General features: G+C 46.6%; 1 protein-coding gene across 1 annotated transcript in view; it reads left to right on the forward strand.

The window, feature by feature from the left end:
* The window catches only part of DIAPH1 (diaphanous related formin 1), a 105181-nt gene continuing 78523 nt past the window's right edge, over positions 1–26658 (forward strand). Inside the window, exons 1-4 of the mRNA XM_054985512.1 lie at positions 1–181; positions 21999–22025; positions 22888–23046; positions 24991–25092. Of these exons, the coding sequence (XP_054841487.1) occupies positions 47–181; positions 21999–22025; positions 22888–23046; positions 24991–25092 (423 nt within the window). The 5' untranslated portion in view covers positions 1–46. The remainder of the gene's footprint in view (positions 182–21998; positions 22026–22887; positions 23047–24990; positions 25093–26658) is intronic.

The following is a 26658-nucleotide window of genomic DNA, read 5'->3' on the forward strand; positions in this document are numbered from 1 at the left end:
GAGGCGGCTGAGGCGGCTGAGCGGGTCCGGCGCGGCGGGAGGCGCCATGGAGGGCGGCGCGGGGTCCACGCGCGGGGCCGGCCGCGAGCGGAGGAAGGGCAGGGCCCCGGGCCCCGAGGAGGCGCCCCCGGTGGGAGAGCCGGCGGGAGGCGGAGGCGGCGGAGGAAAGTCCAAGAAATTCGTAAGTCCCCCTCAGGCAGCGGCGCGCGGCTCCGCTCGGGGCTGGTTCCGACGTGCGGGAGGCAGTCGCGTGTCGGCGGCCCCGGAGGCGGGGAGCCCGCCTGGCAGCCGCAGCCCTGAGGGCGCCCGGGAAGCCGGGCAGGGCAGGGCGGGCGCCGCCGCCGCCGCCGCGCCGGGGCACCTGTTGAGGCCGCGCCGGGGTCTCTGCCGGCGCCTTCCCCGCCCGCGGCCCCCCGCCCCCCCCTCCGGGCGCCCCGCACCTTCCGCGCGCGCCTCTTTCCCTTCGCCTTCGGGTCGGGCTCACCCGGCAAGCCCGCCGCGGAAACTCGGGAGAGCCGCGGGCTGTGCGGGGGGCGCCTGGATGCCTCTGCCGGCCCGGACTCGCCCTGGCGGGGGCACCTCTAGCTACCGGGAGGGGAGGGAGTCCTGCCGCGGGTCCCTGCCCCGTTTGGAGTGCAGAAGGTGGGCGGGCCGGCTGAGCCCCCCCACCACCACCGAGGCCGCCAGGGTGGGCCCCGAAGCCCCTTTGCGCGCAGGAGGAGGGGTCGCCGTGCCAGTCGGTCTGTAGCAGGAGGAAAGACTAACAAGGTTTGAGCTTTCCTGAGCCACAGCTCACCTCTTCAGATGCAGATGGACTCGTGTTCTAGCTATAAGTGAAGAAGTGAGCTGTGGCTCCCGAAAGCCCACACCCTGCCACAAACGTGGTTAGTCTGATAGGCGCTACTGGACTCTTGCTCTTCAGTAAGCTGTGACTCACAAATCTCATGCCCTGCCACAAGTTTTGTTCGTCTTTTAGGTGCTACTGGACTCTAGCTCTTTCTATTCTTAAGGAACAGGCAAAGGCTACTCCCCTGAGCCGCCTCTCTTGTGTGCAGGCAAAGGGCTGCCCTGCCTTCTCGGGGTTGAAGTGCAGCCAAGGCTGTCCCAGGATCTCTCCCCTTGTGTGTTTCAGCCACTCCCCCCCCCCTTGGCCGCTGTCATTGCACAGATCAGTCTGGTCAGAGTCCACACTGCAGCCAGTGTTTTGACCGCTGTCTGTTGAGAGGGTGCAGAAATGAGGGGCTGGCTTAACTCTTGGGCAGTGGCATCTGTAGGTATCTTGCTTTTTGAAGCCATGAATGGTATCCCTCTGCCTTTTAGAAGGTTTGAGACAGCTCCGCTGCAGCCACAGTGGCTGCACAGCCACAGGGCACTCAGAAGCATGTCAGTGAGGCACACGTGGTTTACTTTTTATGTGGGCCGTCAGTGGCTGCCTATGTTCAGCATGGATTTTCCCCTTTTGCTTCTAAACTGGAGAAGTCACTGTGGCATCTGCCAGGACTCTTGACACTGGTTCAGCCCAAAGGGTTTGGGGTGAATCTGTGTGACCGCTGAGGTTACCCTCTGAGATCAAAGGGGTCAGGAGGGAAGGCGGGGGGGGGGATTGCGGGGCTGTCTGAAAGGAAGGTTGGAAGCACTTTTGCCAGTGGCTGTCTAGCTGTAGTTCCTGCACATTTTTGCATTCAGAAAACTGAGGTCAGATAAGTTATTGGGTGGGGCAGTAATCTTGCCTAGTAAAAGTGCCAAGGAAAGGCAGAGAGTCAAGAAGCTTGTGACGAGTTCCGAGATATGCTTGGGATTTACTTGGGGAACGAGGAAATGTCCGGCTTGTTCCATCTGACCGGAACCTTTTCTTTTGTAGCTGGAGATTGGCAGTTCCAAGTGAGAGCCAGGGGCTTCTCGTGGTCAGCAAGTGGACAGGTGGCAGTCTGGGCCACAGCTTGGCATTCTCTGCAATATGGGAGAAGTTTGGCATAGGAAGTGAATGTCTGTTGCCTGACATGTTTGGCGGAGTGATGTTAAAATTAGAGTGATGGAAAAAATTGCATCAGTTTGAAGTGTGTGTGACTTTCCAGTCACCTAGTTTGAGAAGAAGAGAGCCTGAAAGTTTGATCTTGCTGCTTTTGGAAGCATCCCCTGCTGTTGCCTTACAGTGGGCCTTTCCACTAGCTGTTCTTCACCATTGATGACGAGAATGAACCGTGAAGAAATTGTTATCATTTTAAATACCAAAAAATGGAGGAAGCTGTTGCCTTGTCTTTTGACAGCATCTGGGCTGCTGGTTCGAATGGCACCTGTCCTCCCGGGCTCCTCATGGCATTGTTGGAGAGCCGAGGAGCTTTCCTGTGGGGCGCTGGCCTCTTGGGGCTCAGGACGTCTAAGTCTGCAAAGGGTGAGAGCTGCTCTGGAGGAGGTTTCACTCTCTGCCCAGAACACTGATGTTTTGAAAGCTTTCCTCGATGTTACTGTCTTTTGCAGTCTTCCACCAGTTAGCATTTCATATGAAAACAAAAGGTTTATGTGAGTGGTCTGTGCAGAGGCTTAACAGCATCCCCAGCTCTGAGAGAAGAGAATGGCTGGTGTGTTTCCTTTGTGCTGTTCAAGGTCGGGAGATAGATCCAGAGGAGTTAGCCGTGTTAGTCTGTAGTAGCAAAATAGAAAAGAGTCCAGTAGCACCTTTAAGACTAACCAACTTTATTGCAGCATAAGCTTTTGAGAACTACAGCTCTCTTCGTCAGATGCATCTAACGATGAGAACTGTGATTCTCGAAAGCTTATGCTACAGTAAAGTTGGTTAGTCTTAAAGGTGCTACTGGACTCTTTTCTAAGGTCAGGAGAGGCTCTTTCAGGCAAAAGCATACAGGTTTCCTAAACTCAGTCTCTATCTTTCCTCCGAGGGCCAAACTAGACATGATGGCATCCTTGCGGCCAACATATTTAAAAGTGCTGTGAGGGCATGATCCTGATCAGACCTACAGTGCAGTTGGCTGTGGTGCCCTTGTCTCCCCCCGCTCCGGTGCTTTATCGGATGGCAAAATGGCTACGAAACCCCTCAGTGGCTATTTGGCACATGAAAAGGAGCAGGGGACGGGGGCAAGAGCACTGTGAGCTCAATGCGCAACATTTTAAAATGGCAGCTGTGGAGATGCCGACCCGTCTAGTTTGGCCCTCACCTTTCCAGCAGTTCTCCTCCTTGCTTGTGCAAGCACAGAAACAGGCTTGTAAGAAGAGAACAAGCAGACAACCTTTTTGAAGTGGACCAGTTTGTGCAACTTTTTGATAGCACGGTGACCATTGTCCTTGGCTTTCTCCTTCGAACAAGCGAAACAGACTCCGTTTCTTATTTCATCTTCTTTTGAAGAGACTTTTATCTCTTCGCCTGAGTCTCATCAACAATCAAAACACGACATGGTCGTGTTTTATGATAAATATACTTGCACAGTTTTGTGTTGGTGTAAAACAGAAAGCAGTTTATGGGTGCAATTGAGCAACGTTCCATTTCGCTACTTTTGGGGAAGAGCTCTAGCAAAAAGGAAATTAATGTTTTAAGGCAAGAATTAGGGACAAGAGTGGAAGGCCGCACTACCTTGCAGATTGCCATGTGCTTTGGGAGGAATTTTGGTTCAAAGAGAAGTGCTGTACTTAATATTTTTGCCCTATTTATATCCTGCTTTTAAACCATAATGTCCTCAAAAAGACTTACTACACTTGATAAATGTGATATTAACTATTTCTCCCCCTCCCATTCCCGATACATTCGTCCCCACCGTCTTAGGGAGGGACCATGCTGCTCTGCTTCTCAGGTTGGAAATCTTTGCCATTAATGTGGCGTCAAATCCTCTGACTTGCATGTGGTGAGTTTAACACTAGGTGTAGCATGGAAAAGACTGGATTATGCTTATAATGGGAGGCCTGCAGTTTCTGTGTTGGTCTTTGTGGACTTCAGTGCTGTGTGTTGCAGCGTTCCTGTGAAGGCTGACTAGTTTGGTGTTTCACATTTCTGCTGTAACAGTAACAGTCCCGAGTGCTGCCGTTGGTGTGCAGAAAGTCCCATTGCTTTGAGTTTCCTGGGTGCAGTGAAACTTCATGTGATTTTCTTGGCCACACCCACTTCAGGAAGTGAACACAGGTTGGCTCAGAACTGCTGTAGTGTTTCAGGGGAAGAGAATCTCACACTGAGTGCCACTAAAGGGGTTTTTAGTCATTTTGCTCCTAGTATTTAGAAATACTCATCTTGGGTTGTGAGGATTTCAAGTAGAAGTTACAGGTTTTATAGTGAAGGTTCCTCATAGTTAGGAATTTGATCCACATATTGATACTGAATACAATGCTAACTTTTCTTTGGCTCCTGACCTTTACTTTGCTCTTAAAGTGTTACGTTAACAGGGCTTCTGTGATTTCCCATGGTGATTTCCCTGCTCATTTTCTGAAAATGTACATATGTTTACAACCATCAGTTGGCTGCAAATGAGAATCTTTTTAGGATTCAGGCCTGAATATGAAATGCAGATTAACTTTGATGGCCATAAATTGGGTGTGTTTTTTTCCTGTGCGCAAAGACACTAATTCTTAGAGTCTCGTCAGAGGAAGGACTTCAGGATTCTGTTTGCTCACAGACTAAGTATGAGCCTGTGTAATTTGCAAAACAGGTAGGAGCTGTTCTTAGGTTATTAACAGACTTTGCATCTGAGCAAGCGTAGTTCATGACTGCACCTTGAAAGGGAGGCAGCTGACAAATTAGGAGAGCAGCAGAGGCAGTCAGCTATTGAGAACCAGAGGCCTAAGAAAGGAAGCAGAAGCAACAGGTTACAGATAACTACTCGGGGAGGCTAAACAGAGCTTAGAGTGCCCACGGTCGAAGAAGCAAATAACATCTGGATGAACTTCTGAAGGCCCAGAATAGATGGGCACCGGGACAAGCCATCAAGATGCCCTTGATCTCTGGAAGCTTTTGAAATTGATGAGGCAGATTGCATGGGTGTGCCAGAGAGGCTTTTAGGTGTACACATGCCCTATTTTAAGGGCAGAGGAATGGATGAGGTGATCTTTTATGGGGTTGTTCACTTTGATACTTCCCAAAACTCTTCCCTCCCCACCCGCCCCTGCATTCTAAGATGGAGGGCGGTAAAAGCCTTCCCTTTGATGATCGATGGTAAGGTGGAGGAAAGCCAGGCGCTGGCCTTTCTTTTTGCCATTATTGTTACTGCTTGATATTTTGCTTGTCCTTCTGCCAAGGAGTTCAGGGTAGCCAGTGCAGGGTCGTAGCTACTGTTGAAGGGCCTAAAGCTGGGTGTGGATATGAGCCCAGATCTCTCTTGATCCATTACACCTCCCTGTGCAAATCGTAGCCACCTTCATGTAGTGCCCAGGATTTAGGGCGCAGTGCAAATCACTGGATCAAATGCAAATCCCATACTGGGATTTATTTCACCATAGGGCATATCTTGTTATTTTCCATCTGCTATAATTTTCAATTTAACTGAAGGGTATACTCTTTTTTTTAATTAGCAGGCTTCAAAAGCTACAAAATATTTGTAGAGCTTATCAGTGAAGACTGTCTGAAGATATTTATAGCTTTGTAAAAGAGACATGAAATTTTCAGAGAGTGGAGTTTTAGACTCTTTTTCAGGAAAAAACCCCACAATTTTGGGGGAGAAAAAGCAACTTATGCTACCTTAGCCAGAGGAAGGAATAAAATAAAAATTGGAGGTAGAAAACACACATATTTGGAAATAGTCTCATGTAGTCACAATTGTGTTTGCAGAATATTTGGTATCAAGAACTCTAATAATGAAAACACTGAACTTTTCAATAATGTTTAAACAATATATACCCTGACCTGAATGTCCCAGGCTAGCCTGATCTGTTCAGATCTCGAAATCTAAGCAGGGTCAGCCCTGATTAGTACTTGGATGGGAGACCGCCAAAGAAGTCTACGAGTTGCTATGCTGAGGCAGGCAGTGGCAAGCCACCTCTGTTTGTCTCTTGCCTTGAAACCCCTACGGGCTACCATAAGTCAGCTGTGGCTTGACAACACTTTACACCCACATACTCACCATATACATTTTAGCATATTAATTGTGGACAGAGTTGCATGTAAACAATAAATATGTCTCAGAAGCATTGTGTAGGTTTACAGGATGCCAAGTCGCAGCTGACCCTTGGCAACCTCGTGAAGTGCCTGTATATACAGGGATTACTATCATATAAAGCCACTGATTGTCTTACATAAAATCTTCATGCAACACATGCTGAGTGAGTAAAACCTTGTTTAGAAAACATTTCACTCATACCAAAAGAGGGAACACATCAAGGTTTTACCCAGTGCTCCCTAAAAGTCCTAATTTTCATTGGAAAAACTGCAAGAAGTTATCTGGAATAAAAACCTGCTCCCTAGTCCTCCCCCCCCCCCTAGATTTTTCTGTTTTTTCTTCTCTTTTCAGGATCTTCCCATCTCTAGGCTTATGCTATTGGTACTTAAAACCATTAAATGTATGTTATTATTATTTATTTATTTATTATAATATTTATATCCCACCCTCCCCACAAGCAGGCTAAGGGTGGGTTACAACAGAAGATAAAATATACAAGATAAAATCACAATAAATTAACACAGCTTTCTAATAAAACACCTGCTCACCGTATAAAAACCATATAATATCTGACGGAGGTGGAGGTGCGGCTTTTGATTTAACCATGTGTGGCCGCTCATATATAGGGGGTAGACGGTCAATACCCCCTACAGACATAGAGGAGACCGGGAGAGAGGCTCATTTGGTGGAAACCCTGATGGCCTCAACCATATGCCTGGTGGAACATCTTCGTCTTACTGGCCCGCCTGAAGGAGACAAGATCTTGGCGGGCCCAGGTGTCCTCAGACAGAGAGTTCCATGGGTATATTGGTTATATATGAGTTCTAGGAGATACATGGGTATATTGGTTATTTCATTATCACGTTATAGTAGAGACACTGAGGAATTGAATCTTTTACAATTAGCAAACTGACTCCCCTCTAGTTGCCAAATAGTCCAGCTGCGTGCTTGTCCTACTTCTTGCAGCCTGACAGCTAACAATCATCATAGTAATATTTACGGCACATTCAGTGCTGAAAACATCGGGCTGGATCCAGTCAGCTTTTCTGTTGATTTAGAAGGAAGACACCCAAAACGCTGTTCTTGGGAGAAAGGAACCTTCACATACCAAGTGGGGGCAGGAACTGAGTGAGAATGCTGGTGGATCTCGTAAGCTTCCGAGAGTCAAAAGATTGGTCCTGATTCTCTGCTCCTCGCGTTTTCGATTACTTGAAGTCCTGTGCTGCTGAGGTTCTGCTGCCCTGCCTGGGGATATGTCTCAAATGGTACCTTGTCAGGACCTTGATTACAAGCTTGCAACGCACCTCCACTTTGCTCAACTCTTTAATTCTGTTGGAGCTGGGCAGAAGAAAGGGAGGAGGAGGAAGAGCCTGTTTTCCACCTGCTGATCTTCCGAGGCTAGAAGGAAGCTTGAGATCCTGAGAACTTACAAGGCAGCAACCTCTGGATGACCAACCCTCATCCAATTTGAATTTGAGACATGGTAATCTGAGGACGACTTTATCGCTCCTTTGAATCTGGAACATGCTCCTGATTCAGCAGGACTTTCCCAGCATGCCCTCAGGGGAGCGCAGCAGCAGCTGATCTTGTGCAAACAAGCTCTTGGGATTTCGTAACCTGCAGGTCACTCGGGTCAGTGTTGGTGCGGCCCAAGTGATAGCTGGTGAGCTCTTGTTTTACGAATCCTGCCTCCGGCTGGGAGCCCCCCCCCTTTGTGTGTTCACGTATTTGCCCCATCTGTATGAGTAGAACCTCAACAGGGAGGGATAGAGCCATCGAGAGGGCACTCCCCTCATCTTGCTTTCCCACACTTCCTTGCTTCCGGCACTTTGCTTCTGCCTGATTCTCTTCCACTAATGGAAGAAAGTGCCCAGGGCAGCGGAGTAGAGAGAAGTCAGGTAGGGCGAGGGACGATTTTTTAAGACAATCAGCACACATCATTTGGTATGTGACTCTTGCAGGCGTGTAACCAATAAGCGTGGCTGCTGCTGTTGCCTCCAGTTTGGCCATCAGACAGAGGAGCCTTTTCTCCCAGTGGATTGAGTCAGTGTCTGCTAGTGTTTGCTGATAACTCTGCAGTGTTTACACATATGCATCTTGTTTGACTGCGCAGCAGCTGGTCTTTCAGACATTGGCCAACTGTGATGCAGCCCCGGGACGAGACTTGCGCAAAGGTTGCTAGGCAGAGTGGAGGGGTCTGGTAGTTGCAAGGGATGGGAGCTTCTAGAGGCGAGCTGGGCGATATGCCCCTACTTTCATACTATCAGGTCTTGAACAGTGAAGGGGCTGGGTTCCTGTAGCTGAAGCAGAGGAGCTGGGCAGAGGGAAAAGGCTGGAAGCCGGAGCCTGGTCTGCCATTCCCATAGCTATAGGATGCAGTTGGATACAGTAAGGCAGGAAAAGCTGGAGAATCAAGTTAGCAGCAGGTGCAAGTCACCTGCTATTAGCCTTGTAGGCTAATAGATTCAGAGAGATTCCTGATGGCACTTTGGGGGGGGGGCTTTACCGCTGTCATGGCCTCAGTCAACCTTTGGAACTCTTAAGAGGGCTTAACCCTAAGATGGCTTCGAAGTATCCCGTGTGGTCTTGTAGAACTCATTCAGCACCTTGGTTAATGGAAGAGAAGAGGGCAGTGAAGTGGGCCATTAGCTGGCTGGAAAGCGAGTGCAGGAAGACCTGCGATGAATCCAGCTGAATGCATTAAAGCCCATTTTTAAGCCCTCGTTGTGATGAAGAGCATTCACGTTTCCATCTGCCCCGGGCTCTCCAGCTGAGCTGTTTGTGGATTTCCTGGTTTCCCTCTCAACCATGGACATACAAGCTTGGGAGATTCTGAGGTTCACTCTGATTCCCCCCCCCCCCCCCCCGCAACAGAATCGTTCCTTCCTGTCCTAGCAAGCCAAATCCCAATATGTCGTTGGAATGCAGTTTCAGTTATCGATGTGGAGAAGCTGCTTGGAGGTCTTTGTCCTCCTTCCTCCAGCCTTGCCCCTTAACCGCCCTGGTGTACTGATTGAGTCCGGGGGTGGGTCGGGGGTCTCAGGACACAGTAAACACTTCCTTGAACGAGCAGGTTGTGCTGGTCACCCTTTGAAGGAGGCAGCTGGGAAACCCTTTTGGGAAGGTAGTCCTTCGATCCAAAAGAGCAGTGGCAAATATTCCAGTTTTTGGTAAGTTGGGAGGGTGGGTGTCGCAGCGACAACTCCAAACTGTCTTGTGTGAGACCGATACCGTAGACCCGTTTCAACCTGGCTCCAGGCCTGGTTTTTTTTTATTCTGCTGCTCCCCATATCCTTCTGGACCATCGGGCTGGTGTTAATGATAACGATCATACTTTGCCATTCTCACGACAACTGCACAGCCTTCCCGTTTACTTATACTGGTTGTTTCCTTTGAAGCTGTAAATAGGTTGGGAGGGGTGCCAGAAGGACCGCCTGTTCCTGTGCACAGTGCCTGTTGGCAAAGAAATTTGCCGGAGGGTCTGCTCTGTCCACTTGCAGCATCCGAAGTCAACGGAGCAATAACCAGGAAAAGGGCCTCTCCATTAGGGAATCACCCGCACTCCTCTGCTTGCCTGGAACCAACCTTGCTGAGATTTTTGCATGGAGACATACTGGCTTACCAGGCTTTTGGGATAATGTAGAAGATCAAAACCCAAGTTTTATACAGCGTCCCCCACTTCTCTGGGTCAGGTGGTCCCACCCTTTCAGGCTGCCTCTCAAGATCAGGGACTGACCTGCATTTTCCCCCTGACTTTGCTTGGTGGCATTAGAGTTTTAAATAGTTTTGGGGTGTGAGTTAGGTGAGGGGTAGGTTTTCCTCTGACATACTAGCTTTTGTTTATTTTATTTATTTGATTTGATTTGTATTCCGCCCTCCCCACACCAGCAGGTTCAGGGTGGATTCCAATTAGTAGAATAATATAAAATATAATATCTTTAAAACCAATAAAACATCTTAAATAGGCAACCCATAGAGCTTGTCATTGGTTACCTCTTGCTTTTTATGTCCCATATCAGCTTGATGGGCTCCACCGCTTCTGTGCAACAGAGTCAAGAAGATTTGCCTCTTGGTGAAAAGGTGTTTCGTCACTGCAACATGTTCCGTTACTTCTAGGCCTGTGGCTGGGTGGCTGTTTCCTGTGCTTCAAACCACAAGAAGTGACGAGTGTGTGCCTGACATAGATACGGATTCCTGGGGCAGGCAGAAGTGCTGTTCCCAAGACAGATGTCTGTGGGCAAAGGGCGCAACACCACCCCTTTCTCTCTTGCTACTCCCCCATCACTCCAGGCATCGGTGCACGGAGATCTCTCCTCTTTATTCCAGTATGTGTCCTGGGAAATAAAAGTGCATTGCATTGGATGGCTGTTCCTTTGTATTACAGGATCTTCCTTTTCTCTGCAAATGTTCCTTGACTGTTCTTCTTACATACGTAGGTAGGAGTGATCTGGAAGGTTGCAGTTTTAGTGGGGAATTAGGCCACTTTGTATAGAGTAGGCAAGACGCATTTGGAAAGAGATGGAGAGGCCATTATTCTTGCAGTGTTCCTATGCGTTGTTTCAGGATGTTTTTCTTCCCCCTTATTTTAAAAACTCTTACATCAGAATGGAAGAGGAGTTGCATAAAACAACTAGCTTAAGCCAACACAAAACTGAGTCATTGTCAGTTCAGACAAAAGTCTTCACAGTGTGTTAGCTAATCGAATGTACTTGCTTGCCCCGAGGAGGAGATCTGGACCGGTATACAACACGTGGCCTTGGGTGTGTACTTGAAGCAGTGTCAGTGGTTTTCAGTCTTGGGGACATCTTGCAATGTGCTTGTGGCTGCACAAATACTTATGCATAAAGGAAATTCAAATAATTTTCCTGTGTGAGTTAATTTAGCCTCTTCATTTGAGGTAACTCCCGTAAGTGAATTGGGTATCCTGTATGAGTCAGAGAAAATTCATCCCTTAGCAACGCTTTGTAAACCGGTGGAGCAGACATGACCACTGGAATGGTGGCTATGAAAGATTTGGTTCCTCGACAGTCAAATATTAGTAAAGCATTTAACTGTATCAGGACACAGAAAAGATCATCAACGGGGTTTTATACTTGCGTTAATTACAAAAACCAGTAAGTTAATCATTATTGTAAATCAGTGCTGTGAATATCTAAAAACTGTAACGAACAATTTTAGCCAAGGATTCAAAAAAAGAATAGTCTTTATTTTGGGCTTGAATCCTGGAACACCGGAGTCGGCCTGTAGTTGCAAAATTAAGTTAAGCCAGGGCACTGAGTAAATTAGCAGCAGCTAAGGCCAAGGCAGGAGTGTTCAGTGGGTAGCGGGCCAGTCCTTCCTCCTTGCAGGTGCCCGCCGTTGGCGTAGGGGCACAGTGGGAGAAGCTTTGCTCTTCTGCTAGGGGGAGACAGTGGCAGGGCTGAGAAGCATGCAGCTCCCTGCCCACCCTGTCTCAGAAATGACGCTGTAATGAAATGCAATGCAGAGGCTTCCACCACCTATACCAGGGGTGGCCAAACTGTGTCTCAGGAGCCACATGTGGCTCTTCTACACATATTGTGCGGCTCCCAGTGGTCCCTGAGTATTGTCATGGCCAAACATTTTAGTTTAGTTTAGTTTATTTCCCTCTCTCCCTTTCCTCTTTTCTTTCCATGTCTTTCCCTCCCTCCGTTTCCTTCTTTCTTTCCATGTCTTCGCCTCCCTTTTCGTTTTTTCCTTCTTTCTTTCCATGACTTTCATATTTTCAATAAAAATGTTGGGGTTGTCAGGTCTGACTCAGAAAATACCTGGGGACCTTGGGAATGAAGCTCCACCCTTTCTGATGATGTCACAGCATACTGTACTAAAACCCCACCCCTTCCTGTGATATCACTTTCAAGACACTCCCCCAAACCCACCTCTTCATCTGAAGTCATTTCAATGCATCATGTCTTGCGGCTCTCAAACAACTGACATTTATTCTATGTGGCTCTTCCATTAAGCAAGTTTGGCCACCCCTGGCCTATACCGTGACATTCTTGCCTGTGGCCTGGGCATTAACTAGCACGCCAGACCTGTACAAGTAAAAATGCACCTCCTTTTCTGTTCTGCCTACCTATGTCCAGAGTTATTCCCTAGCACCAGCACAACAATAAATGTTTGAGCAATTTACTGGAGAAGCATTCTGTGTTATTTGAAAAGTTATACTTTCTTTCAACCAAGACATGTCAGCCCAATAAATTATCTCCTATGGGGTGAGCTGTCCTGCATCTGTGTGTGTGTGTAGGAGGAGGGAGAAGAATTATTGGACATGGTGATAGTTAAGAAAAATATTTAAATTAGCAGAACTTTTTTGTGAGAGCTCTGAAGCCCTACCATATTGCTAAAGATTGAGAGACATAATTGTTACCCATTACGGGGCACCTTAAAGACTAACAAGATTGATTTCAGTATGAGCTTTTGTGAATCGGAGCTCAATTCTTCAGTTGCCTGAGAAAGTTGCTGAGACTTATGAAAGCTCAGACGAAACCAATTGTGTGAAAGCACACTCCATGATTCCTGGGCAGCAAGTAATAACAAGGTTGTGAACAGAATACATAAAAAAGACTTAGAGATAACTGTGAGTTAATTAAAGGTCAGCTGCTTCCATATGTCTTGAAACCAACAGATGGAACTGCAGTCATTGTCCAAGGCCCTGCTCCTGCCTTCTGAAATTCGGCGGCTGGCACCCATCCTTTTAAGCTGTGGCCCCTAAACTCTAGAACTCTCCCCCCAGGAAACTCATCCGTCCCCTTCTGTTGCCATCTTTTACCAGTGAGTGAGGGGTCCGGTTTCTCTTGGTGATCCCTCCTCATTGCACAGTGTATTAACGTTTTTGTATGTGTACTTTAACCCTTGGTTTTAATTGTTTTAATAATGTGTTTTTATTGGTTTTTAGGATGGCTCTTATTGAGGGAGAAAGGCAGGGTCTAAATTTTGTAAAAACAATTTTTAAAATCTCCCTTCTCTCCACCAACGTTAGGCTGTTTTACTTGTCGTGTGAAAACATCGTAGGCCATCGGGAGAACAAAAGTTAACTTGTTATGATAATACTGAGCCTGGCTTTATTGAATTCTCAGAGTGGTTGGAGGAGAGCTTTAAAATCCAGAGCGCAGGCTGAAGCTATTCTGCAGCTTTGCTTTTTAACAAGCCAGGTAGACCTTGCTTGGTGGTGTCATTTGGCTTGCTCTGTCTCTTGCAGTAGTCTTTCTTCCTCCAAGGGTTTGGTCCTGGCTAGAAGACAGCGAGGGAGTTCTGGGCACTCCTACGAACTGCTCCAGATTCCAAGACACACGTCCAGCTTCCCCTTAGCAGAAGGGCTGGCTCTAGCTCAGCATGGGAGGGGACCTTGATCAGGTTGCTGTGGAGACAAATAAACAGCATTTCTGCAACACTTGAACACATTTCCTGGAACCAAGACCAACGCCCTGCTTAAAGACATTGGTAGACAAATTAGGGGACCCCTTTTTGCCAAAGAGCAGGCACTGTGAAAAGCCTAGTTTTTAGTGGGGAGGTGCCTGTGATATTCAAGAGCTGTATTCAGAACGGAAACTAGTACCCTTGTACACTCCAGAGAAAGTTTCTCCTGCCGCGAAATCTCCTTTAGTGCATTGGTAGAGAGCATTCACTGGCTCTGCCTCAGCACCTTCCCCTCGCCCCTGCCCTGCTCCACTGCGAGGTAGCATGTGCATTGTGTGGTTGACCATCTGCCTACCCACAAAAATTGTAACCTGCCTTCCAGAAGAAGGCTGAAGCTCTCATGCAACAGAGATCAAAACTTAAAACATAACAAAACTTTAAAAAGAAAGCTGCTTACAAAATAAAAGCCCAAATATTCAAGCTACAGTTTAAAAAGAGCTTATATAAATAGAGCTGTAAAATTTCTAGAAATTTTGAAACCACAGGAGGAAAAGTATAACTTTTGTGGGGGGGGGGGTAAAGCACAGACATTTTGGGAAAAATAGAAATATATGCAATACTTTCATATCAAACCTAAACATTTTTACTGATTTTAAATATATATATATATAATTCATATCTGTAATTTTGTTAGCATGTAAAATGATGCTATTTGGCATAAAGTATAAATGTCATGCATTTATAAATGTAAATAAATTCATTTATAAATATAAATGAATAAATGTCATACATTTATACTTGCAAATATACCCATTACTTGGGAGAAATTGCAATCTTATGCTACCTTAATACATGTATCTTAATTTTTGCCATCTGAGAGGTAGGGGAAAAAAAAAGAGAGAGAAAGCAAATTCTTTAGTAAACAAAAAAAAAGTGTTATTTGAACAGAAATGCTGTCATATTGTCACACGTGCATGTTTGGATACAAAGTTAAATTTTATTACTTTGAAAATACTGAACTGTTTAATATTATAAAGACAACACATTATAGCATTAATTGTTGCAAAAAATTTACATTTGGACACTAAACATGCTTGAAAAGATGTATGTCTATGATATATACAGGCATCAATATCTAATGTCACAGATTGGTATAAATAATAAAATCATATGCTGCACATTTTGACTAAAAACTTTCCTTAAAAGCATTTCACTCATTCCAAAAGGAGAAAAAAAATGTAAGAATTTTTTTCCAGCCCTGCCTGGAATTTCCCAATATTTCAATTAGAAAAAATGAAAAATTCCTCAGATTTTTTTTCATATTAGAAATGTGGGAGAAAAATATTCAGTATTTCTCTCATTTCCTATGAAAAAATAGTTCCTGCGAGGTTTTCTTCAGTGTTCCCTAAAATGTCTTTAAGTTTTTCACCGGAAGTTTCACGATGGAGGGAGTCCTCAGAAAAACAACAGGGAAAAACTGTTCTTTTCCCAGGCTGTGTCACATTTCCGCCTACTAACTTTCAGTACCAGCTCTCAAGAAAATGCCCTCTGGACAAGAAAGCTCTTCTAAAGGCCATTGAGGAGGGGGCTTGGTTGGTGGTGGGGGCAAACTCTCCTGGGCTGCAGAGGACGCAACCCTGAGGTTTCTGGACCTTTGTCTTGCAAGATCGTAGAGGCAAAGAGGAAGTCTGTTTGCTTCACCAGTGAATAGACATCCACAGGGCTTTTTTTCGGGGAAAAGAGGTGGTGGAACTCAGTGGGTTGCCCTCAGCAAAAATGGTCACATGGCTGGTGGCCCCACCCCCTGATCTCCAGACCGAGGGGAGTTGAGATTGCCCTCCGCGCCACTCAGCAGCATGGAGGGCAATCTTGACTCCCCTCTCTCTGGAGATCAGGGGGCGGGGCCACCAGCCATGTGACCATTTTCAAGAGGTTCCAGAACTCCGTTCCACCACGTTCCCGCTGAAAAAAAGCCCTGGGCATCCATGATTATGAATGGATTTCTAGATATTACATACTGAGCTTTATACATTAGTTATATTGGTATGTATAAGTATATTTTGTAATTTGCTGGCAGCGTCGGGGGAAGGGGTGCCAGAGGGAACCCCCAAGATGAGTTCTGTGTCCCCGGCTGGGTTGAATATTCCATAACCCTGGTGAGAGCCCCACGTGCCCAAGATTTACCGATGGAGCATCATGCTGTGTGCATAGATGGGAGAGTCAGAAAGGTGGTCTGGACTAACCTGAGTGAGCCCCTTCAGCTCTGTGCGCTGAGGCGCCCCTGTGGAGATGAGGACTCACGGTTGCGAAGGGCAGAACCGGCACCTTCAGTCGGACTTGGAAGCAAATAGCTGGCCAGTGTAGCTGTTTTAACACATGTGTGACGTCTCTAACACAGGTATAACGCAGCTGTTTCTGGGAACAAACACCTGCTTGCCTTGGAAGGAGCACAGGTTTCTGCCCCATTGCCCTCCCCTGTGGCAGTCCCTTCTGACTCCCAGAAAATTGATTCCTAGGGTTCAGGACCTGCATGAACTAAAAGTCGTGATTGTGTGTGTGTGTGTGTGTGTGTGTGCAGTTGCCGCTTTGTTTCCTTGCATCAGCAGAGCTGCCTGGCAGAAAAGAAAGGAGGGCACTGATTTCACCCCCTTCTTATTGCAGCCGGCAGGCCCTGTGATCCCAGGGTGATCAGTTTCTGTGATCAGTTTCTGGGAATGGAAGAGACAAGCAAAAGGAAGGAAACATAGTAAAAATGGGGCTCCTTCTGCTGGCAGATCGCTGGATCCAGCCCTGAGCGCATTATAGGAAGCCTTGACAGATTTTCTTTGGCTTGAAGAACTAGCTGCAAAATTTAAGAGCCACATTCATTTTTCAGCCTTCAGGGTTTTGTATTTCAGTTACCACATTTTTTCTAATTACTGCTACCACAAAGCCTAATCCTAGCCTCTCCACAGTTTCTTGTAACACAAGTGTCGTCACAAGCATAAATAAATATGGGAGTAACACTGGTTGGCATCACTGCAACAAAAAGCTTACCTCTAATCCTAACTTAACTGCTTCCCGATTTCTTGTGATTTCATTCTTGCTATAAAAAATTGAATATTGGAGCCTTTCTTGACTGATCAAGAAAGGAATTCATCCACCATCATTGAATGGTGTAAAGTTTATATATAAACAAACCAGGACAAGAACTTCATGCACACGCATTTTTGTGTCACACAGCAAAACATATTCTGATATGAAATAAGCTGCATACTTTGTACAAATAGAATTGCAAAGACAGATTAATATAAAATCAATGCTGAAAATTCAAGGCACCACAATGAAATCCTAGAGGCCATGGAGACCTGGCACCTGGGTTTTATCGAGCCCTGTGTTACAGTAATCCATTTTAATAATCCTTGCAATTTGGTAATCCAGCCTTTCGGAAGTTGCTGACATTTGGTTAAGCGTGCCCATAACACAAAATAGTTTTTAATGATAGGTGGCATCATACATGTAGGGTATATGGCATTAAGAATGCCAGTCACTTTGAAATGAAAATTAACTCAGCATCTTTGTCTTCAACCATTTTTCTGAGTCGCAGACAAGTTTTATGTTTTCCCAGATTTCACATTAAAAGACTGAAGGAGTGGCTGTTCTGCAGATTTTTTCCCAAATGTGTGGAGCAGGTGAATTGAGCTGCTTGAGTGTGAGAGCAGGCAGGGCGGCCCCTTTGCACAGTTTTGCACAGCTCTGGTTTTAGCTTGCAAGACCCTTTAATGGGGCTGATGCTTCCTGCTAGGAGTCGAGTGGGGCAGCCTAATGAACAGCCCTGCTCCTGGAGTGAATCACACTTTGTTTCACGGGTGTAGCTTGCTAGGCCAGTTGGTCACACCGCCTTGTGACTCATAGGGCATGGGTGGGTCATTTTTAAAGATCTGTGAGAACGAGGCGACCATAGGCCCAAGGAAAACTGGTACAGGGATGGCAGGTCCTTTAGGGAACTACGTTGTCATTTTGTTCAACACTGCTAGCTATCCTTAGGACTTCACATGACTAGGAATCAGTCTAGTGAACTGGAGTCACCTTTCTCTGTGTATTTGGATTCTTCCTTTCTTGACATACAATGGGAAAGTTCGGCAAAGGTGGACATTTGGGGGGGGGAACTCTCTAAATGTCACATTCAGGTAACTTTAGTTTCCCAGAAAACGTGCTGGCTGTGAATCACAGCTTCACCACGTGTCATCTTTATAAGATTTCTGTGTCAAGAGTAATGTTAAGGGTGGAAAATCACAAGAGCTGGCAAGGAAGGGATGGGACAGTTATTGCACTGGGTGGCCGGAGCAGGAGCCTGAACTTTGGTTTGTGATATGAAATCCTGGATGGAATCAGTATCTCCATTGCGCGGTAGCAGTGCGTGAGTATTCAGTTATTCAGCTGTAAAGAGCAGCGTGCGTAACTGGTGCGGCCCTCTTACAAGTTATTTATTATAGAGAAACAAAACAACTGATGTGAGCAGTTCGACTTTGAGGCTGATGCTTCTGATCCCACAAAATCCTACAGATTTTCTGCTCGTAGAGTCTGCTGTGCCATAAAGCTGTCTTGGGTGGCTGTCTGAATCTTCTCCATCTCTGGCTTTTCCCTGGGTTGAAGGGAACAAGCAACAGTCCGCACTTTACACCAAGCCCGTTGGACCTAGACTTGCCCTTCCTTCCACGCACATCTGGCTGTCCCACAGTCCTGACGTCCTCCTTCTGGGCCTACTTCTCTACCCCTCCTTTGTCCAAACCAGAGGAGGCAGGGAAGACCCAATTTGGGGCGGGGGCAGCTCAAGGAGGGAAGGGGGCCATCAGCAGGAATGGAGAAGTAAGGAAGAAGGGGTGAGCAGACATGCCGAGCTGAAGGCTGAGAGGGAGGGAAAGAGCATCTGAGGTGGAGGAGCAGGGCCTGGTTGGGTCTGGCAGGAAGGGCGATATTTCCCCTCCCTCGCAAGTCCACCTCTTGTTCCTTTTTAATCTTCATCCCAGTTCCCCTCCAGATATTAATTGCATGGATTCTAGCCCTGTTAAGTGTACATACATAGCCAACAGTCTATTTAGAGTTAAGTATTTTTGACCTGTATTGGTTTCAAGAGATCAATAAAGGGATCTTCTAAGATCAGTGGGACCTCTGATGCCAATTCGTTGACTCCAAAGCTGCTGCAGAGATAGAAGCCGTCCTTCTTCGAGGGGACCTCAAGGCGGGGGGAGAGTCCTTGATTCAGAACCGCCCCCCTCCGCCGAGATCACTCACTCTCGGGGCCACAAAGCGTTCCTGCCCGCTTTCTTCCTGAAAGCGGGGGGGCTGTGGGTGGTTGAGGCACCTCACCAGCCAAAAACAGCAACTCGGATGATCCAGCTCCCTGGACCACGTCAGACCGCCATAGATCCAAACCGGGCTTCACTTTGAATGGATTATGTCCACATGGTCCTCGCACGTTGTTCTCATGTTATTTCCTGTTATCTTAATCTGGCAAAAGTCCCTTTGTTATCTCTCTCTCTCTATCCCTATTTATTTTAAATCTTGGTTCCACCCTCACCCCCTGGCCAGCATTTTCTCAGGCTTGCTGCCAATAACCAGCGATTACAAAATACTGAATTTTTTAAAACATAAAATCAATAAAAGGCTTGAGAACGGCATTAGAAAAACAGACAAGCTCACTATCCGGAGCAATTTTTAAAAGATTTTAAGGTGTTAAAATGATTAGAATTCATTTTCAAATCAGCAGTACAAACAAAACTGAGAGGGCAGGACCAAAAAATCCAGAACAGTCAGCCCTATGCCAACCCCCCTGTCTGGCGCTTAAAGCCCCTCCAGCTGAGCACCGGGAGAGTTTCAGGGAGGTGGGAGTTCCCCATTTAGGTGCTGCCCGCCTCTGGTGCTCACACCCGTCTTACCTCCAAAGCTGAAGGCATGTAACGAAGGGCCTCTGATGCTGGCAGGCTGGCTCGTGCACCTTCTCCCTTTGGGCAAGGGGCAAGATAAGCCTTTCAGCTTGCCCAGTCTGAGAATATAGACAGGAGTCGTGGAAGTTTGAATTTTTCTGCCTGCTCGTATAACACTTTCCTCTCCTTGCTGCTTAAATCTGCAGGGGGTGGGGGTGGTTGGCTGTCTGGATCTGGGAGTAAATGGTTCATTGGGAGAGGGAATGGTGGCCCTTGGAACGGGGCAGTGGTATATCCAGGGCTTTTTTTTCTGGGGGGAAAAAACTCAAGACCGCACAATGACATCACTTTGGGTCAACTGGAACAAGAGGGGCATTTTTTAAAGCTTAAATCGCTCTCGGTGAAAATGGTCACATGGCCGGTGGCCCCGCCCCCTGATCTCCAGACAGAGGGGAGTTTAGATTGCTGGAGCGGCGCAGAGGGCAATCTCAACTCCCCTCTGTCTGGAGATCAGGGGGTGGGGCCACCAGCCATGTGACCATTTTCAAGAGGTGCCGGAACTCCGTTCCACCGCGTTCCAGCTGAAAAAAAGCCCTGGGTGTATCCACTCCTAAAGAAACCTACTTGGGACCCAAGGGAGTTAAACAACTATCGTCCAGTCTCAAACGTATCGTTCTTGAGCAAAGTGATTGACCGGGTGGTAGCTTGGCATCTCCAGGGATTCCTGGATGAAGTGGATTTTCCAGTCCGGTTTCAGCCCTGGTCACAGGATGGAAACAGTCTATGCCGGGAGATGGACACGGGGAGTTTGATTCTGTTAATTTACCTGGCTCTCTCAGTGGCTCATGATATTATTGATCAGGGTATCCCTTTGGACTGCCTCGGGGGTTAGGACTGGGAAGTACCATTCTGGGGTGGTTTCAGTCTGACCTTGAAGGTGGATTTCAGAGTGTGGTGGTCCAGGACTGCAGCTCCTTCCCTTAGCCTCTTGCCTATGGGGTCCTGCAAGGGACCACCTTGTCCCCCATGCTTTTAAACATCTACGTAAAGCTGCTGAGAGAGGTCACCCAAAGATTTGGGCTGAGTTGCCACCAATATGTGGATGACACTCAGCTTTGTCTTGTCTTCCGGCAGATCACAGGGAGGCTGTGGAAACTGTGGCCTGGAGGCAGTTTTGCAATGGATGAGGGCTAATAAGCTCAGACTTAATTCTGACAAAACAGAGGTGCTACTGGCAAGGGGAAGGACCTGGGGCTCCTGTTGGATAAGCAGATGGCAGCAGTGGTTGGGGGTGCCTGCCATCAGCTCCAGCTGGTGAGCCAGCTGTGGCCCTTCTTGGGCAGGAAAGACCTTGCCATGATGGTGCATGCCCTGGTAACATCCAGATTAGATTACTGCAATGTGCAGTATGCGGGGCTGCCCTTGAAGACTGCCTGGAAGCTACAGTTGCTACAAAATGCTGCATCCAGAACTCTGACCAGAGTGAGTCACAGGGACTGTGTCGCATCAGTCTTGGTCCATCTACAGTAGGTCCCATTTTGCTTCCAGGTCAAATTCAGGCGCTGGTATTGACCTTCAAAGCCCTATCTGGCTTGGGGTTGGCATTCTGAAGGATCACCTTCTCCCATATGAAACTTCCTATCCATTCTACACATCTTTGCAGGCCCTGTTTTGAGTGCCCCCTCAACCTGAGACTAGATGGGTGGCAACCTAGGAAAGGGCCTTTTTTGTTGTGGTGCCAAAACTTTGGAACCCCCTCCGCAGGGAGATTCACCTGTCTCCCTATGTCATTGTCTTCCACCAGCAGGTTTTGTTTCATTTGGCATTCCCCAGTAAACTCTTCTTGACCCTTTCCCCTGGTTATGCTATGTTTGCATGTCTATGTTTTTGTTGCATTGTTAAATACTTCACATACACATTTTAAATGCTGTTTTTAATGCTTTTACTGTTTTGATTCTTCGATACTCGCCTCCTTGAGGAAACTAGTTCGGTGGAAAGGTGGCATAGAAATGTTTTCTGTGTTTTCCGCTGTTTTGTCCCTTGCTACTCTCGCTCAGTATAAATTGTTCCTCAGCTGACTCAGGAAGATGGATGTCATTCAGGACCTTTCCTCTGTGCTGATCTCTGTGGTCAGCTCATGGGCCTGGCCCTCGGTCGATTCCCACCTCTTAAAACACCCTTGGAAACCACAGAGGGCTTTGCACTTGCTACCATCAGTGTTTCTATATGAGAACTCAAAAAGAGTCCAGTAGCACCTTTAAGACTAACCAACTGTCATTGTAGCATAAGCTTTCAAGAATCACAGCTCTCTTCGTCAGATGCATGAGAACTGGAATTGATGGCCTTCAGGAGTCCAAGCTGTTTGCCAGCTCCTGTTTAGCCTGCAAGCTGCTCAAAACTGTTCCAGTGCAAAAGCTCCCTTGGGTCTCAGTTCCTGCACCAGATCTTATGAATGTGTGTGTAGGAGTGGGACTTGTTGGTGTAGCTGGGGTTTTTTTGGGAGGTGGAGATCAGTAGCGCCCAGTTCCTGTTAATCCCACCCCGACCCTTTTTCTTTCTGTTCTTGGATTTTTCTTGTGTCACTGATTCAACTCTTCCCTGCCTCCTTTTTCCCCAATCACAGAATCTGAAGCGGGTGATGGCAGACGAGGTAAGGATGATTCTTAATTTGTGTTCTCCTGTATTATCCGTCCCTGTCTTTCCTCTCAATGAGTTCTGTGCGCGGTCTCCTCTGCACTTGCATTGCTGGCTTCTGCACTGAACTGCACCTGCTGTCCTGCCAGGGGCCTATTGCCGTGTGCTGCTTCTCTGGGCAGTCTAACTTTCACCTTTCCGAGAAGGCTGATCTTCATAGGATCGTGTTTCAGCCTTCTCTGGGCTGAAGATTCTCCGCCTCTGGTGATCCTTAGGAAGGCTGCTGCATTCGTAGCCCTGAAACTGGCTGTTTATCTTTTCTTCGCGCGGCACTTCAGGGAATGGAAAAGTGACGTCCTCATGGCAGTTACTTCTCCCTCTGAGAGCCAAGCTACAAGTGACGCCTGACACAGGTTGGACACTTGTCAACTTCCCTCAAGTTTTGATGGGAAATGTAGGCATCCTGGTCTTGCAGCTGTAATGGAGAGCCAAGCTGCAAGACCAGGACGCCTACATTTCCCATCAAAACTTGAGGGAAGCTGACAAGCGTCCAACCTGTGTAAGGCGTCACTTGTAGCTTGGCTCTGAGAGAAGTTACAGGGGTCAGAATATGCATCCTCTGCTGCTTGCAGAAACTGCAAAACCCACCCCTTTGCTTGTGAATGCCACATACTTATAAGATGTTCACAAGCCCTGTTTGGTTTTCATAGAGACTGCAGGGATCACGGTTCTCCTCCCTCCTCTGTACATTTCCATTGTGGCCAAGTAAACTTTGACCAGCATGCACAACATGGGGTCATTCACAGAACTGGATATAGTGATATGAGAGGAAGTTAAGTGTTTTTTTTCCCCTTTAAATTTCCCTTTTTCTAAATCAGCTGGAGAGATTCACCAGCATGAGGATAAAGAAGGAGAAAGAAAAGCCCAGCACGGCTCATAGGAATTCCTCTGCTTCGTATTCGGATGTTTCTGGCACAGGTCAGATGCTGCAGGAAATCTCGGATGAGGATGTGCTGATACTCTTTGAACAGATGCTGGTGAGTTGCGTGCCTTAATCGAGTACGTTGAGAGCAGTGGAGGGACAGAGTTGGTACCGGCCTTTCCAAGGCAAGAGTTCTCGAAACACGGAGACCTCAGAGCTGCAGAACTGGGCTATGAAGGACTGGAGCAGATCTTCCCAGTGGAAGCTCGTTTCCACGAACTTCCACAAACTGGACTACTAGTTCGTTTGGTTCGTATTAAAGGGCCATATAAATGGCCATTTCCCCCGGGGGAAATGGCCATTTAAACTTTTCCTGCCGCTTGTAAGTGGCAGGTCCCTTTAAACTATCCACTGGCAGGTGCGGGCAGCGAATGAGGCCTCCACCATCCCAGCATCAGAGGGAAGGTATGTGGGGGGCTGGGGCTGGGGCTCGGGGGGCGTGAGGGGGTGGGGGTTGGGGCTGGGGGGCTGGAGGCCGGGGGTTGGTCTGTTTAAAGGGCCCTGCCGCTCGGAAGCGTCAGGTCCCTTTAAACTATCAGCTGGCAGTCAGCGCAGGGGGATCCCCCCGTCCCGCCTGCCAGCTGGTAGTTTAAAGGGTCCTGCCCCTTGCAAGCGGCAGGAAAGGGCCCTTTAAATGATTAAATGCCCCTTTCCCTGCTGGAAAGGGGCATTTAAATCCCACGTACCACGAACTGGTTCGTAACTGGGCCAGTTCCATGCCAGTTTGTGGATCGTGGAAACCCCATGAACCCCATGGTTCAATTTTTTTCTGGTCCGTGTCCATGTCTAGTCTTAACTAAGCTTCCACTATTCCAAAGGAAAGATTTATCTTTTCTCTTGGACAGCTTTCAGCAATTAGTTCAAGACCTGTCAAACAGAGTTGCTTCTTTGAACAATTTGCTTGTCAGTACATTTATTTATAAAGGTTTCTTTATTTCTTTGCCACTTCTCATCAAAGTACACAAACACCTGTTCTACAGTTTATTATTTCTTTTATCGAAAATATATTCTAGTTTTTTTCATGAAGCAAGCAATTAAAAGATATATGGTTATTAATATAAATCCTACAAAAATAGAACACAGAAAGGCAATAAGAATTGTTTGCTAACATTTCCTAATAAACTCTAAAATCAATCAAAGTTTCTATGACATGCATTAAGATTCTCATAGCATACCATGCAAAGATACATTTCTCACCTAAATTCTCATGATATCTTCCATTCAGAACTCTAATCTATTATCTGAATTTTGCATGTTTTACAGATTATCATATGCAGATATCTAAGGTCTTTTCATGTAATAGCATAAACAAACTATGGTTGGTTTGATGCTTCATTGAATATTCATAATTTCTATTGTACAACCTTCCAATTAGCCAAAAAATGACGTTATAGCCAACTTGCAAAACAAAACTATAAATCTATGTGAGAAAGCAGAAAAAGTTAAGATAGTAGATCACTCTTGGTTAATTTTCTGATAAAAGAACATTAATCTAGATAGAGTGCACTATTTTTAATTAGCTGTCAAAAGATGAAAGCACACCTGTATTGGTTACCTAACATTCTGAAAAAAGCACACAGACAGTTAATACAAATTTAAGTTTGCCCAGAATACAACTGCATCACTGTATATTGGTTAGTATTGCTTAGTATAATGTGCTTTAATCTATCTTATTGCGGCATCTTAGCTTGAGAGCATCACGTCCCCTTACCCAGTGGCTTGTGTGTTTGGTTTAATGGACCTCAAGGATGCCTGAATGTATCTCTCTCTTCTCCTCAATTGAATTAAGGCTTGATTGTTCTCTCCCTCCCCCCCCCCCCCAACCCAGTAAACAAAAAGATCCTAAATTTAGGATCCATTTGGAGAAGAGAGCAAGTCTGAGAGAGCAGTCAGCATATTTCCCTCTTGACATTTTTGCTTTTGTGACCCGTGTCTGAGGGATGGGACTCTTCTTTGGTTGAAACTGAGAGGATTTTTTTTCTCTGGCTTTCCTCTGTAGCTGGATATGAATCTAAATGAAGAGAAACAGCAACCTCTAAGGGAGAAGGACATCAGCATCAAGAGAGAGATGGTCTCCCAGTACCTGCACACTTCCAAAGCTGTGAGTTTTTATGCTGTGCAAACTGAGGCCGGCCTAATCCAGAGTGCCTCTAGGGCTTCATCTCCGTATTGTTGGGCTGCAGTCCCTTTTCTTGCAGCATTTATACAGTCAATGGCAGACTCTGCGGGCTGGCGTTCAAAAACTGCTGTACAGGAAGTGGATGTTCAGAGGCCAGGAGCCTGCTTGGGGGCATCTCTGGAGTTAGCTAGGCCATTGTATGGGGGAGGGGCTGTGGCCCAGTTGTAGAACATCTGCTTGGGTGACCTTGGGCCAGGGATTCTCTCTTGGCCTAACCGAACTCGCAGGGTTGTTGTAAGCGTAAAATGAAGGCGAGAACGATCTAAGTCACTTTGAGGCACCATTGGAGAGAACAACAGAGTATACATGAAGTAAATAAATAATCTTGTCCAACTGTAAAATCAAACATTTATTTATTTATTTACTCCATTTATACCTCACATTTCTCCCCAGTAGGGACCGAAAACAGCTGACATCATTCTCTTCTCCTCCGTTTATCCTCATAACAACATTGTGAGGTAGGTGAGGCTGAGCGAGAGTGACTGGCCCAAGGTCAACCAGCCAGCTTCCATGGCCGAGCGGGGGTTCGAACCTGGGCCTCCCAGACCTTAGTCTGACGCTCTAACCACTACACAAGACTGGCTCTCAGTGCAGCCTCACTGATAGAAGTAACAGTGTTAGACCCAGCAAACTAATACCTAGCTGAGAGGTGCTAAACATTCAGAAAATGGCAGTATAGAAGCAGGAACGTGGATTCTTTTGTAAATGGGGCATCTGAGAAGGCTTCAGATTTTTGGTCATGTGGATGGCGGGGCCAGAGATCCGTATGATGTTAGAGGATATCATCCAGCAATACCATTTCATTTTGTAAAGTGCTATGTGCTTTTAAAGGGAACAATTTCAACTTTTGCTAATGCTTTTTTTAAAAAAAGAAACTTATAAGAAGTGTAGCTTTTGTATAGAAGTGTAGTGCTATGAAATCGCAGTGAACACAACCTTAGAAAATCTAAAATCACACTTATGGGATTTGTGAAGGTTTCGTATGGCACATTGTCCACTCTCCAGACAAAAGCGATTTGCTTATCATCACCCTACTACAAGCCCTTAGTCAATTTAATTTGGACACATCTGTTTTTCTTTCAAAACGTTGCACAGTATAAGAGTGTGGTGTAGCATTCAGATTTGTATTGGGGGTAGAAATTATGGCTATTAATAAATGCTTTAATTGCTAAATTGGGAGGTTGCAGAATTGGATCTACCTCCAACTTTAAAATGTATCCATAATATCAGGTAGGTGTGATTATTGTATAATCCTTGAAAGGTTCTCTTCACAGTCCAGTATACCTTTCACCTGTTTGTAGGGATTATTCCTAGCTCAGATTTCTTTAGACCTTGCCAAAGATCTCATTTCTCTGTACTGACGGTGGTGGGGCTTGAGAAAAGCCGGTTTTTATTTCTCCTTTGCCCTTTAGTCTTAATCACAAATTTGGGGGGAGGTGATGGCAGGGTCTTGACAGTGGCTGTCCCTTGGTGAATCAGACATTCAGC

This window comes from Eublepharis macularius, chromosome 7, assembly GCF_028583425.1.
Source record: "Eublepharis macularius isolate TG4126 chromosome 7, MPM_Emac_v1.0, whole genome shotgun sequence".
Classification (NCBI taxonomy): Eukaryota; Metazoa; Chordata; class Lepidosauria; order Squamata; family Eublepharidae; genus Eublepharis; species Eublepharis macularius.